At 45.1% G+C, this 12,490-nt stretch overlaps 1 protein-coding gene across 5 annotated transcripts in view; it reads right to left on the bottom strand.

The window, feature by feature from the left end:
* Nucleotides 1-12,490, bottom strand: part of VPS13D (vacuolar protein sorting 13 homolog D) — a 244,821-nt gene that overhangs the window by 69,332 nt on the left and 162,999 nt on the right. Inside the window, exon 65 of one of the 5 annotated variants that reach the window (XM_082649815.1) lies at nucleotides 8,026-8,180. The exons of the other annotated variants lie outside the window; for them this stretch is intronic. Coding sequence (XP_082505941.1) covers nucleotides 8,049-8,180 — 132 coding nt within the window. The 3' untranslated portion in view covers nucleotides 8,026-8,048. Of the gene's footprint in view, nucleotides 1-8,025; nucleotides 8,181-12,490 lie in introns of those variants that run through there. 5 annotated transcript variants of the gene reach the window in all.

The following is a 12,490-nucleotide window of genomic DNA, read 5'->3' on the forward strand; positions in this document are numbered from 1 at the left end:
GAGAGTGAAAGGGGAAGCCACAGGAGGGGGCTGAATGGAGGAAGGACCCGATCTGAGTTCCATCTGCTGTACTGAGAGCCGCAGTGAGAAGGGGGGAAGGAAGGGTGGACACAGAACCTGCTACAATAGACAGGGCGGGGCTGAGTGCTGGGATGGATGGCATGGAAGCAGCGGGTGGGAGGGGAAGGTCCACAGGCGGCACAGCTGACGGATGTGCTGAGTCAAGGATGACCCCAAGGTATGTGAGCAACTGGAAGAAAGGAGAATTGGGAAGAAAGGTGAAAATGGTATAAAGTGCCTAGCACTGTTATCGGGCTCACGGGAAATGACCAAATGTTAATTCTTTACATGTAAAACTTTCGGCGCTGATTCAGAGCCCAGGCATCCAAAATGGGGTTAGCAGGCCATCCTAAAGCCAGGAAGTGCTTGTAGAGAGAAAAGTCAAATGAGAATATACTCAGCAGCTGGCTCTACGGTACTAACTCCCCAACTGGTTAACTTCCACCAAAAGATGGAACGTGTCTCATTCTCTAATTATCCATCTGTCAGAGATGAGGGGCTGAGATGCCGACCTTCATGCTGTCAATGAATGCTGGACGTAGCACCATGTTTCCCCACCAAACAGAAAGTTTCCATGGAAAAGAGCAATAAACCATGACGTGGTGAGAACACAGGAAAACTGTAAAGAAGCAGCATTCTGTTTTATGTGTAATTTTCTCCAACTCCTATGAAAGTGACTCAGTTCACCGAGTCCAGGACACAAGTGGCAACTCACAAATGCTCACGCTCTAAGTGATGAGGGCAGTGAAACCACCACAGAACAGGCACCAAGGTGAGCCACTCTGAGCCTCTCCAAGGAGAGGAGAGTCCATTCCTGATGGACATTTTATCAGATTTTACTCAAGGAACCTTTTCTTTATCATACTTGCCAAGCCGCCCAACCTAACTTCAATCTTGAGAGTCAAAGACCCAATCTGTCTCCCACCCCGAGAGCCAGGCAGACGCCATCCAGCACCGCAATTTTGGGTGTAGGGAAAACACCGAGGTCCAGAGTTCTAAGAAGTCAACGAGGGACGTATGTAGCCTTAGTCTGAACACTGGTGGAGAAACAGTAGCCATTCCTATCTCAAGATAAATGTCCCCTTTGAATCCTACATGAAAAACTAAAATTCCAAATCAACATGTGGACACTGTCATTTGCCTTGAGTGGAAACAGGAAAGGAGGGATTTTCAGAGAAAGATCTAGTGACTGGAGTGGACAGGGGCAGGGGAAGTTTGGGGGAACACATTCCTATATATAATGCACTCTTCCCTCACAAATTTAGGTCATGTCTATTTGGCTTTGTCTAAAGAAAATGGTGAAACAGTTTAATGGACTGATCAAATGGGGTCAGAGAAGTTAATTTCCCAAAACACAGTTAAAAAGTGAGCCTACCACCTCCCTCCTCCCTCCCCCTCCCTTTCTAGCCCAGTTGTTTTCAATGAGGTCTAAATACCCCCTTTTCCTTTAACAAGGACCCTGAGGTTTGTCTGTCTGGGCTTCGGGGAAGGTGATTTTCTGCCACATCTAGATGGAGGTAGGGTAACTGGAAATGCCGGAGGCAGTCCATGACTTAGCACTAGACGGAGTCACTCTGGCCAGAAAGAACGGCTTGGCTGGATCTGCAATCTGCCTGCTGTGAACGGGCCGTGATTTGATTTTAGTCCTAATTATACCAAAAGAAAGTTAGGTCTATTTTCTTCTGGAGGGGTGGGGGCTGTCGGTTTTGTTCTGGCCTCTGTCAAAGGTGCAACTACTCTGCTCACATACATAAAAATACTTGCAAAAAAGTAATAGTTAACATTTTGTGTATGCAATTTAGGGTCATATCATGACAGTGATACTAGGCTTAAAAAGTGACAAATCCAGTTAGGTCTCTTCCCCTTGAAATTCACTTCTAATCAGTAAGGGGAGAGGAGGGAAACAGAAGGAAGTAAAAAGGCAGGCCGGTCTTTCCCTGAATAGGCAGCTGACGGCACGGCACGGCATGCTCTCTGGTCCCAGTGGCCTGCCACCCCGGCGCTGCTGCAGCTGCCCCACATCCCTGAGTCCCTCCTGCCTGGGCTGCCCCCTGTGCCCTCCTGTGCCCACATGGCCAACATCTCCATGACTTCAAGGTCGGGCGCAGGCCTTCCTTCCCTGGGTACAAAGGCCTGCGCTCCGTTAGTGCCCCGCCGGCCCTGCACAGACTTCTGTCCTGGCACCTGAACGCGTTAACGCGCACAATTACTTACGGGACCTTCTCCCATGCTGGACTGTGACCCAGGGTGCGGGGGGAGGGGGGAAGACCTTTGTTTTGTTCTTGTTTGTTTCCTCTGTGCCTCGCACACATCCTGGTGTTTTTAGTTGTTCATAGGCAGTTGTGAACTTACTGTGTAGGCACAATAAGTAACAGATTTCTTAATATGAGGTTATGCTTTTTGCACTTAAGTCTATATTTAGTCAGCCCAGAGTGTGGAGCTAGAACGAAGTTAAAACGCCTTCACTAAGTGCCTCGGACAGGGTTAGAGCATTTCCTCATTCTCAGCCACACACTTTGGCTTGGACGGTGCAGCACCTACAAAAGGGCTAATCATATGACAGAGGGAACTACAGGGAGGGGCTTTAAATGGTGACTCAGATTCTCGGCACCCCCTTGAGAATGCAGCCTTACATGGTTAGTCCCTGCAAATCTGACACTGAAGACGTGTCCATGAATGAAGCCCACTAGACAGGTGCAACTTTTTGCACCAGGTGGGGCCAGGAGTACAGGCTCTGAGTCAGAGAACCTGGGTCCCAGCCGGCTCTCTTCAGAGCCTTGGGCAAGTTACTTAATTTCTCTGAGCCTCAGTGTCCTCTGGTATCAACAGGGACCAGCACTTCAAAGGGCCACTGTGAAGATGAAACAAGTCCATTCATGTGGAGACTCAGAACAGTACCTGGTACTCAGTGAAGCAGTCAGTGAATATGAGCTAGCAGCATTTCTAAAGATACCCATTCAGCTACTAGCGTAAACTGAAAACTTCCCTCAACTGTGCCATCACATAGCAACTATCCCATGTTTCCTATATAGCAATACCCAGGAATCAAGATCAATTAAACACTTACACATAACACACTAACATATTCCACACAATCAAGCTCATTACCCCACTATTTCACGAATCGCATGGCAGTGAACAAGCCTCCCGGTCAGCTCTGAGGACAGATTACGTGAGACAAAACGCAAGGAAATACAAAATTAACATTGTGGTTACCGTTTATCAGAACACAGACAAAGCCAGATACACCAACAGTCCAGAATGAAGGAAACAGGTTGCTGGCTTTTGATTGGAATTTCCTCAGATTGTTACCATGTAGTACGAACTTAATCTAAATGTTTCTTTGCACACAGTCAAGCTTATGTGAAATGTATCAGAAGTGATAGAATAAAGGCTTGGGTTTGTGTGTGAACAAAACTGCTTTCAAGAAATGTATCATTACCAGGCAGATTAAGAAAATACCACGGACTTAAAAATACCCTTGGTCTGTAAATAAATTAGGTTATAATGGAAAAGGATATGAAAAAGAATATATATATACACACACACACATAACTGATTCACTATGCTGTATACCTGAAACTAACACAACATTGTAAATCAATTATACTTCAATAAAAATTTTAAAAAAATAATAAGTTACTTTACCGCTTGTTGGCGGAGGAGGGATATACAGGCTAAATAAACAAAAGAACAGGTAATCAAACACTTTTAGGTGACTTTTCCGGAAGTGCATGTGACCATAAAATGAATTGTTATGCTCATACTTGACAACATTTTCAAGATGGCGTTTGCTCTGACATTTGAAACCATAGCACCACACCACCACCATCTCAAAATTTAATAAGAGCACTTACTGTGGATTGATGTATGGTATCCTCCCCACAGTACCCCCTACAGCTGGCAAATGGATTTTCCAAGGAAAAGGGGAAAAAACTAGGACACGCCACAACAGGTACTTATTACCCAGATGAATCAATGGGGGGAAAGGAGCAGAATTCAAGCAGTCCACCTAGAGTATTTCAAGAGCAGGATGTCTCCAGGGAGAATGTGGCAAAATATCTCTAATGGTACCAATATATGTAATTCCATAAAAACAGCAGCTAAAACCAATATAGTACCAGGCAGAATGAATGACGATTTAAGGTCAGAAATAAGCAAATGTTCAGACTCTTCAGTTTTGTTTTCTTCTGTTTTGAGGGACAAAAGAGAGGAATAAAGAATGTGCTAGAAATCTGGGGAATGTGCTCCAAACCTCCTTCCTCCGCCTCCTCTTCCTCCTCCTCCTCACTCCTCCTCTTTGTAAAAGGCCTTTAATTAGCTCACATCCCATCCCAACTGGGGATCCCTAATACATCCTGACACCAGCCTGCGGCCGGGGCAGTGGGGTCTAAGCGCAGCCAGATTAGCAGGCTCCCAGTGGAGCCCCTGCTGCTCTTATCTCCGCAGATGCCTGAAGAGTCTGGTATCTTCCCTCCCAGCCCTCCTGGGAAGCCACCCCAGCAGGTGCCCATTGGCAATAGTTTTGTGTTACAGGCCTGAATGAATGATCCCCGCAGGAGCTGCCGACTGTTTTCACAGACACAGAAGGCAGTCAAAAGTCCACCGCGTGAACTTGGAATGACCCCAGCTGCAGAGTCACTGGCGGGTTCACTGGGAGGGCAGGCACGCTTTATTAAACAACTAATACTCTTCACAGATAACTTTCCGAAAAAGCACAAGTGTTAACTCTTTGCAATCTCATTCCGACAAGCAAGTGGAGGGGCTCCGCTGGGTGACTGAGGGCTTGGACTCGAGTGATCATTTGGAGACAGAAAGATGGTGATTTCATCTGGCCCGGCAAAGGGTCAGGACTCAGGCACCACCTTTTGGTCAGCTGTCTTGTTAAAGTGTTCCAGATTAAAGCAAAAAAGGCACAAAGCGAAGGTTCCAGGCACCTACTCTGGCGAGGACAGTGCCAGCTCTCACCCAGGCCGGCCTGTCCCCTGGCCCACACCCCACCCAGACACGCGGGAGAGGGAAGGGGGGCCGGCCCGGCAAACTCGGTCACCCACCCGGGCCGGCGTGCAAGTCACTCTGCCCACAGCAGCCAGAGGCTGCTGCACAGTTAGTGCCTTTCTGGAGGAGGATTCAGAAGAGGCACAAGCTCAAACCAAAGTGTTCTAATAAGCATGTTCTTCTGGGCTGCCTGGCCAAGTGGACCATGGAACCAGGCATCTGCAGGGCTCACCCAGGGGGATGCCAAGTGGCTGTTCCTCCCCTAGGTTAGACCCAGTCCTGGAGGGTCCCTTTTTTCCCCCCTTTCTTCTTTCTCTCTTAACTCACACAGAACTTTAGAGGGAACCCAATGACAACAATCATAATAAATAACATGCATAATAAATAACATAGGGAGAAACTTTTAAAATTCATTTTGACCAACAAAGTCATGTTAATTTTGGCATTAACCAAAGACTATGTGTCTATCAAAGTTTTCTATCTCACTTCATCAGTTGCCTTCTAAATCTGATTACAGAGGGATCCCCTATTTGGTTTTTTTTTGCGGGGGGTGGTCTTGTTTTATTTTTAGATGAGGTACAGTTTTGCAGGAGTTTACTCACTGGATGAGACACGGGTGAAGGACTAGTGATGTGAGCTGCTTCAAAGGAGCTATACTTCCCTCCTGTTCTGGTGAGCTGATCTTTACACAAAACAGATCCCTCAGCCCAACAAGCCCTCGGGGGCTTTCTTCATACCATGCACAGTGCTTGAGGTGAAAGATACCAAGGTGACTATAACTTAGTCCCCTGTCCTCAAGGAGCTCGGTCCAGTGTGGAGACAGATGTATAAACAAATAAAATCCACAAAAAGGATGCTGAGAAAATGAACACCACATCAGGGCTCTGCCCCCACTACTTTTCTCTCCCTCATTTCTAAAAGGACAAGAAGCAGGTACCCACAGCTGCTGACCCCATTTCAAAGACAATGCCAGATTTGTAGCCAGAAGGCCTGAGTTTCAGAGCTGGCCCCACAGCTAATTAGCTGTGAGAACCTCACTGGGTCTCAGTTTCTCCATCTGTAATTTTAGAGGGTGAAAAGCTGGTCTTCGAATTCTTTCCCAGATCTGTGTCCTAAGAATTTCTACGAGGGTATCAGAGGTTGTGTTGAGGGTCCAAACCTGGGAAGAGCTGCCTTTTTGCCATGTTCATCTGGAAAGAGTGAGAAGAGTCTTAGGCTCAAGATTTATCTTGGGAGGAATACAAGATGGGCTTCAATGGAAAGGGAGCAGTTAAGAGAGCTAAGTTACCACATGAAATATTACTCAAAAGAGGCTTCTCATAGAACTCAATTTTTAAAAAAAATAAAACTGAGGTTAGACATTGTTCACGGCTGTGTTTTAACTTTTAAAGAGAAACAAGTGGCAAATTCTTCATTGTATTTAGTCCTAAGAATTTTTCTCTCTATATATAACATTCATTGAGGCAGCTCAACTCGTCTTGCCAATTGATTTTTAAACAACCATACTGCAGCAATCCTGCAAACCTTCCGTGCTGACACTACTGGACACAAAATCCAAACAGGTAGGAAGCATTCCCAGAAACAGGCTGATAAAATCTGCCTGGTTTTGCCCCTTTTGCTCTTTCTCAGTGATCCGGTGACTAGAGATTTTTGTGCGCATCTGAGATTTTAGAACCAACCATTCACACAACCCAGCATGGGTGCCAGCAAAGTAAGGCCCTCTCTTGGAAGTAACACTTTTCCACAGCTGTCTCCCCATGTCAGAAAGCTCCTCTGGCCCTCCGCCGAGGAGATTTATTCTGGCGGGAAAAGCAGTGGGCTTGGAGTCATGAGGTCTGGGCAACAGCCACTGGTGCCAACGCTGACTGCATGGTTTTGGCAAAACCATTCAACCTGTGTGGCTGCATTTCCCATCACCTGCCCTGCTGGCCCCCTAGGGATGTTTCAAGGTTAAATCATCTCACAGGCATGAAAGCGCTTTAGTGCCTGAGGGGGAAAGGGGGCTTTCTAGAGCAGCAGTGTGGTCTATGGAAAGAGCCTGGGGCCACAGAGGAGGCCTGCGTGCTGGTCCCCTTCTACAAGCTCCCTGCTAAGCCTCCAGGAGCCATTACCTTTGCTGTGACTCAAGTGGCAATAATAATACTTGTACTCTTTCCTGCATGTCTGTAAAGATCAAACAGTAACAGGAGTATGCTACAAAGGTTAAATTTCCAGAAAACTAGCTCTTCTTTTATAACTAACTTTGACATCATCCTTGCCAATTTCCAAGTTACCAATAAAGAGAAAATAATCCAACTGGCCAAAACACCCTGCTTTGAAACATGACAAAAGCAGCAAAACTGAAACAATGGGCTGTTTTTGGAAGCATGCTCTGCTTAATTTTCATTTCAGTGAAAACACTGAAAGTCGCTGCTTCCAAACCAATGTGTTGTTACATAAATTCAGTGTGTTGTTACATAATGTTTACTTGAACATTTTCCTCTAATAAAGCAAACAGATATTTCCCATAAATATTATTTTATTTCATTAGATTAAGAGGGATTGGGGTTTCCCTTCTTCCCCCTATAATAGCTTCCCAAGGTTTCCTGCTACCTTGCGGAGCCTGGCCCTGACCCAGTAATGCACACCTGGCCTCATTCCATCCAGGTGCGTATCCTAGACCTGAGTGATGGAGAGCGGAGGAGATGAAACAGGATCCTGGAAGTCAGCAGCCTTTTCCTGTCTGTATTTCAACACACAGACCATCACTGTGCATCTCAGTCAGCTTACAGACATGCTTGGGAGGAAAGTCATACAGAAACGTTTTCAAAGTTTCTGTTTATTCCACATAAAAACCATAAAATAGTTAATTTAAAAATCCAGCAGGTGTTTCACGTATTTCATAACTATTTGTTGAATCTACACCACGTGAAAATGTCATACCAGATAAATGGGAGCCCACGTGGGAACCCCCGGGATCCCCTCAGCTCTCTTACAATAAACATTTATGACTAGTCATAGGGACACTGGCAACAGCTGATGACAGTAAGATCTTCGCCTTCCAGGAGCTTTACATCTACTCCGGGATGCAAACGAATAAGCAGGCAATTGCACCAAACAGTTCGTCTCAAGCCGATCTCATCCTTGAGGAAGAGAATAAAGTGTTATTTCCCCTTGGCCCCCACTGCACTTATCTCGTGAAACTGCAAAGATTTTGCACAGATCCCAGCTACAATACTTATTCCCTCTGTATTATGCTGACTTACTTCTGATCTGGCTTACCTGTTCCACATACCTCAAAAAAAATTTTTTTTTAAGTTTTACTTTTCTTAGTATTTGCCACAGAACTGAGCACCTAATTGACAATGATAAGTGCTTGTTAAATGGATGTTTGGGACATGCACAAAATGGTTAGTATTTTCCAAGGAAAAACACGGTCACTGCCCTAACGGAAGCACAAAGTGCTCTGGGAATTCAGAGCGGGGAGGACCTTATAGGGATCTGGACTGGACCTTACACACTCAGAGCCATTTGGCCAGAGATGGGGAGAAGGGCATTCCAGAGAGAGGAAAGGTTATGAGCAACAGTGCAAAGATGAGGGGAGAACAAGCGTGACTGGGGAAACAGAAAGGACCCGATGGCCAGCTTTCTGCCGCTCTCTCTCTCTCTTCACGTCACTTGACTTCCCCAATTTGGCTCCTAGTTTTGGGGCTCATCTCCACCCTCCTCATGTGCCTAACTAGGAAATTTCCTTGTTCTTACAAATGGCACAGGAAGGCTTCCCTGCTGGTATTTAATAAAAAAGAAACGAGAAGCTGTCACTGCCATTTGCCTATGTGACCTAAGTGCGGTGCGTCTCTGCTACCATTTACTGACCAGTTGGGCCTCCAAGTCACCACTTCAGGACATGCTGAGCCCCCCTTAAGAGTCAGGCCTGGACATGTCATCATGTGGCTCTGAGGAAAGCCAAGGCAAAGCCAGACTCTCACCCCTTCTGGAGGTGCCATCCTTCTTTCTTCCACAGTCTCTCTTATTTCCACTCACCTCCAGCAATGTAGAAATCACTTATTGGAATGTCCTGATATAAGCTGAAATTTTTCTCCCTACCACCTCCGCTCCACAAAACATGCTGCTCTAAGAACTATTCTCATCATGCTTTCTCTTTGTGAGCCCCCAAACATTTCACGTACATAGCACGTGGTTAATGAATGAGTCAATAAGCCTCCTTAGGGAAAGGTACATTTTTCTCCCCCCATGTTCTCTGAAACCCCCTCTGCAGGAAAGGTGTGCTAACACGGCTCGCACCACACCAATTACCGGAAACCCGAGTCTCAGGAGGAGATGTTGGTTTCCATAGTATCTGGTAAGATTCAAGAAGTACTGCCCAGCAATATTCTAGAAGTCAGAGGCCAAGGAAGGAGCCCAGAGCTCTACCACTTTCTGTTTGGCCGCCTTGGGCAAGCTGTTTACTTCTGCTGGGCCTCGGTTTCTTCCTGGTGGCGGCGGCTGTTGCAGGGGCAGTAAATAAAAGCGTCACCTGCTTTCAGGCTTATAGACGGGATCAGAGATATCAGTCCTTCATCAACAACTGGAAATCAAGACAGATATCAAGTGGCATTATTATTATCCTAATAAGGGATTATTAAATTCTAGTGAGTTAACCTTACTTCTCCTCTTCTCCAAGAAGCAAAGCCCGGGTCAGGTCAATAGAACTAATCAACCATAGAACTCTCAGGACAACACACCATCCCCAGCGCTCTCCATCCGGCTTCTTAACTGCAGCAACGGTGTCACTAAGCATCTGAAAGCCAATGTGCCAGCAGAACTCAGAGACATAAACACCTCTACAAAATGTGAAAAGCTGTATTTCAGAGTAAGGGGAGGTGAGCAAGGAAAGAAAAGGACTTACTGGAGAGAATGAGTTTATATTCTGCCATCAACTGAGAGTGGGAAAGCACAAGTCTCCCTACTTTCATGACCTCTGTGCTGAAAACCAAATTTTAAAATGACATCCTACTTGCTTAGAAACACTTAAAGTAGTGAAGTTTAGTAAATAGCTTAAGGAAATTACAATGTGACATGCACATTTAGAGGAAGCTGGCTATTGGAGCACACACTGAGGTGGCCCGAAGCTCTGGTCTGCTCCCCCGTCAAAGCGGAGGAAAGGCCTGAGTGTGCAAATCAAATTATTTAAATCTGAATAAATCTTGGGTTAAGCACATCAGGGGTGTGAAAAAGTACAGCCAGCTTCCTCAAACGATTTTAAGTCATCTTCTGTTTCGTTAAGGGAAACTCAATCTTTTTGTCCCATTTCAATCCTTTTACACAAGATTAGGGATTCCCCGATAGTAAAGATTAATTCAGCAAGACTGGAAATTACAGTTGGAAAATCCCAAGGTCCAACACAGAAGGGAAAAAAAAGTTGGGAATGAATGGAGCTTCAACTGCTTGTGTTTTAGCTTCTACAATGGCTTGGGTTTGGTAGAGGGTTATGTCTGAGAAGCTGCATTATGTGGAGGAAAAATATACAGATGCCCAAATCACTTGCTCCTAAAACTTAGGACTCCAATACTCGTTATTAAATTTCAGTCAAGGTAACTGACCATTGTGGTCTCATTTTTCTCATCTGTAAAACGGAGATAATCCTTCCTTCCTTATAGGGTACACGTGAAAATTAAATGAGATAGCATCTGTAAAGCTCCTAGCCCTCCTTACCTGACATACAGGAGCCACCCAATAAATGGTGGCTACACATCCTTTTCTGACTTTTAAGGATGATATTCCAAGGAATCCCCTATTTCTCCTAAGAAAACACTTTGATTTAGCTTTTCTTCAAGATGGAGAGGGACAACAATTACAGGGGAGAAAGAGGTACAGAAAACCAAAAGGACCTTCCAAACAGAGTGAGTGTTCTGACTTTTTACTGCCAAGAATTAGAATTTGATTTGTTCATGTGTTTATAAAAATGGGTTACAGTTTGTCTCATTTCAGCTTGTCACAATTTTTCAAGAAAGGCCGAATACTGATACGAACAATACTGAAACGCAGAAAAGGGAGAACTACCACATCTCTGGGGTAACCAGTCAACCCAAGAAAAGCCTGAACATATTATTCTTTTACTCACCATGTTTACACTAGGGTAGAAAACCACTACTCTTTGGGGGCCACAAATATTTCCTGTCTTTTCAATTTAGCAACTGAACATACTTTTCCACCACCATAGACTGCAGTGTAGGAAGACAGAGTGAATTCCTCTGAAACATGAGATGTTTGGTCTAAGGAGATAACTAAAGACCTGACTCTTAGCTGAACTACTACTAAGAAATGAAGACAAGTTCTAAACTTTTCCAATCTTTCTGTTTCAAAAACAGAGAGTCAATGGTGGTGTCATTCCCTGCTACTTCTGGCCGAGCTGCTCAATTAGGGTGGGACAAGAGGACAGCTAAGCCCCACTCACCAGGCTCCTTCATGAGCAAGGCTGCTCAGTGGAACAAGGTGGGGACTGCCTGGGAATTCTGGCCACTCATGGGATTCTCATGCCTCCACTTCACCCGCCCGCCCCCGCCCAACACACTTCCAGTTCCCGCAAATATTTGAGGTTTGACCAAGTTAGGATAGGTCACTGCTGGGTCATTCAGCATCTAAAATTTGCCTCTAACCAAAAAGAGCTCAGACTAAGAGAATCATTTTAGTATTCAAGGTTATCAGAGGAAAATAAAACAAAAGCTCTGCTGCCAAGAATTTGAGTCATTTCTCTACATACAACAACTTCAAGGCACCTCCTCTTGGCTGGAAAAGAAATCCCTTGGGTGACTTATTTCGGATCAAAGTCTTTCTGAAAATAGAAAACTCTACATTTTCTAAGGGATAGATCACTGTCTGAAGTGAATTTCATTTAACTTAAAGTTTTATGCCAACTTAAATACACTAAAACCCCAATGCTTATAAGAAGGCATTCACCTCTTAGTTGCTTATAGGTACATGGAAAAGCTATTATGGGGCTATCAGCTCAACTATAAAATGGAGCAGTCATACATAATGACAAAAACAGATACAAGTCATAAATTGCCTTTTCCCCTTCGGAATCCATGCAGGCAGGCACTCCAGTACATTCTTTTGTGCAAAGATAAAACTTTTGCCTTGAATAAACAGTGGCTTAGTCTCATTTGAGCCTTATAAATAGACTGCCTACAAAACAAATACAAACAAATGCTGTTTATCTTAAACAAAAGGCAGATGGACTCCTCTGCCCTCAACCAGGTCACAGTATATATGATAGGAGGCTGGCCAGTGGCAGGGGCTGGCTGAGAATCCCTGCGTGCAAGGACACGAAGTCAGTTTCCACTGGATCACTGCTATGCCCCAAATCTGGTTTCCTGGGCACAAAGGGCCAGTGAAAGGTTCTCTCGGAAGGGAAGTGGCTCCTCCACATATGGTACCCCAAACAGAGACC

The sequence above is a fragment of the Grampus griseus genome, assembly GCF_964374135.1.
Source record: "Grampus griseus genome assembly, chromosome: 1".
Lineage (NCBI taxonomy): Eukaryota > Metazoa > Chordata > Mammalia > Artiodactyla > Delphinidae > Grampus > Grampus griseus.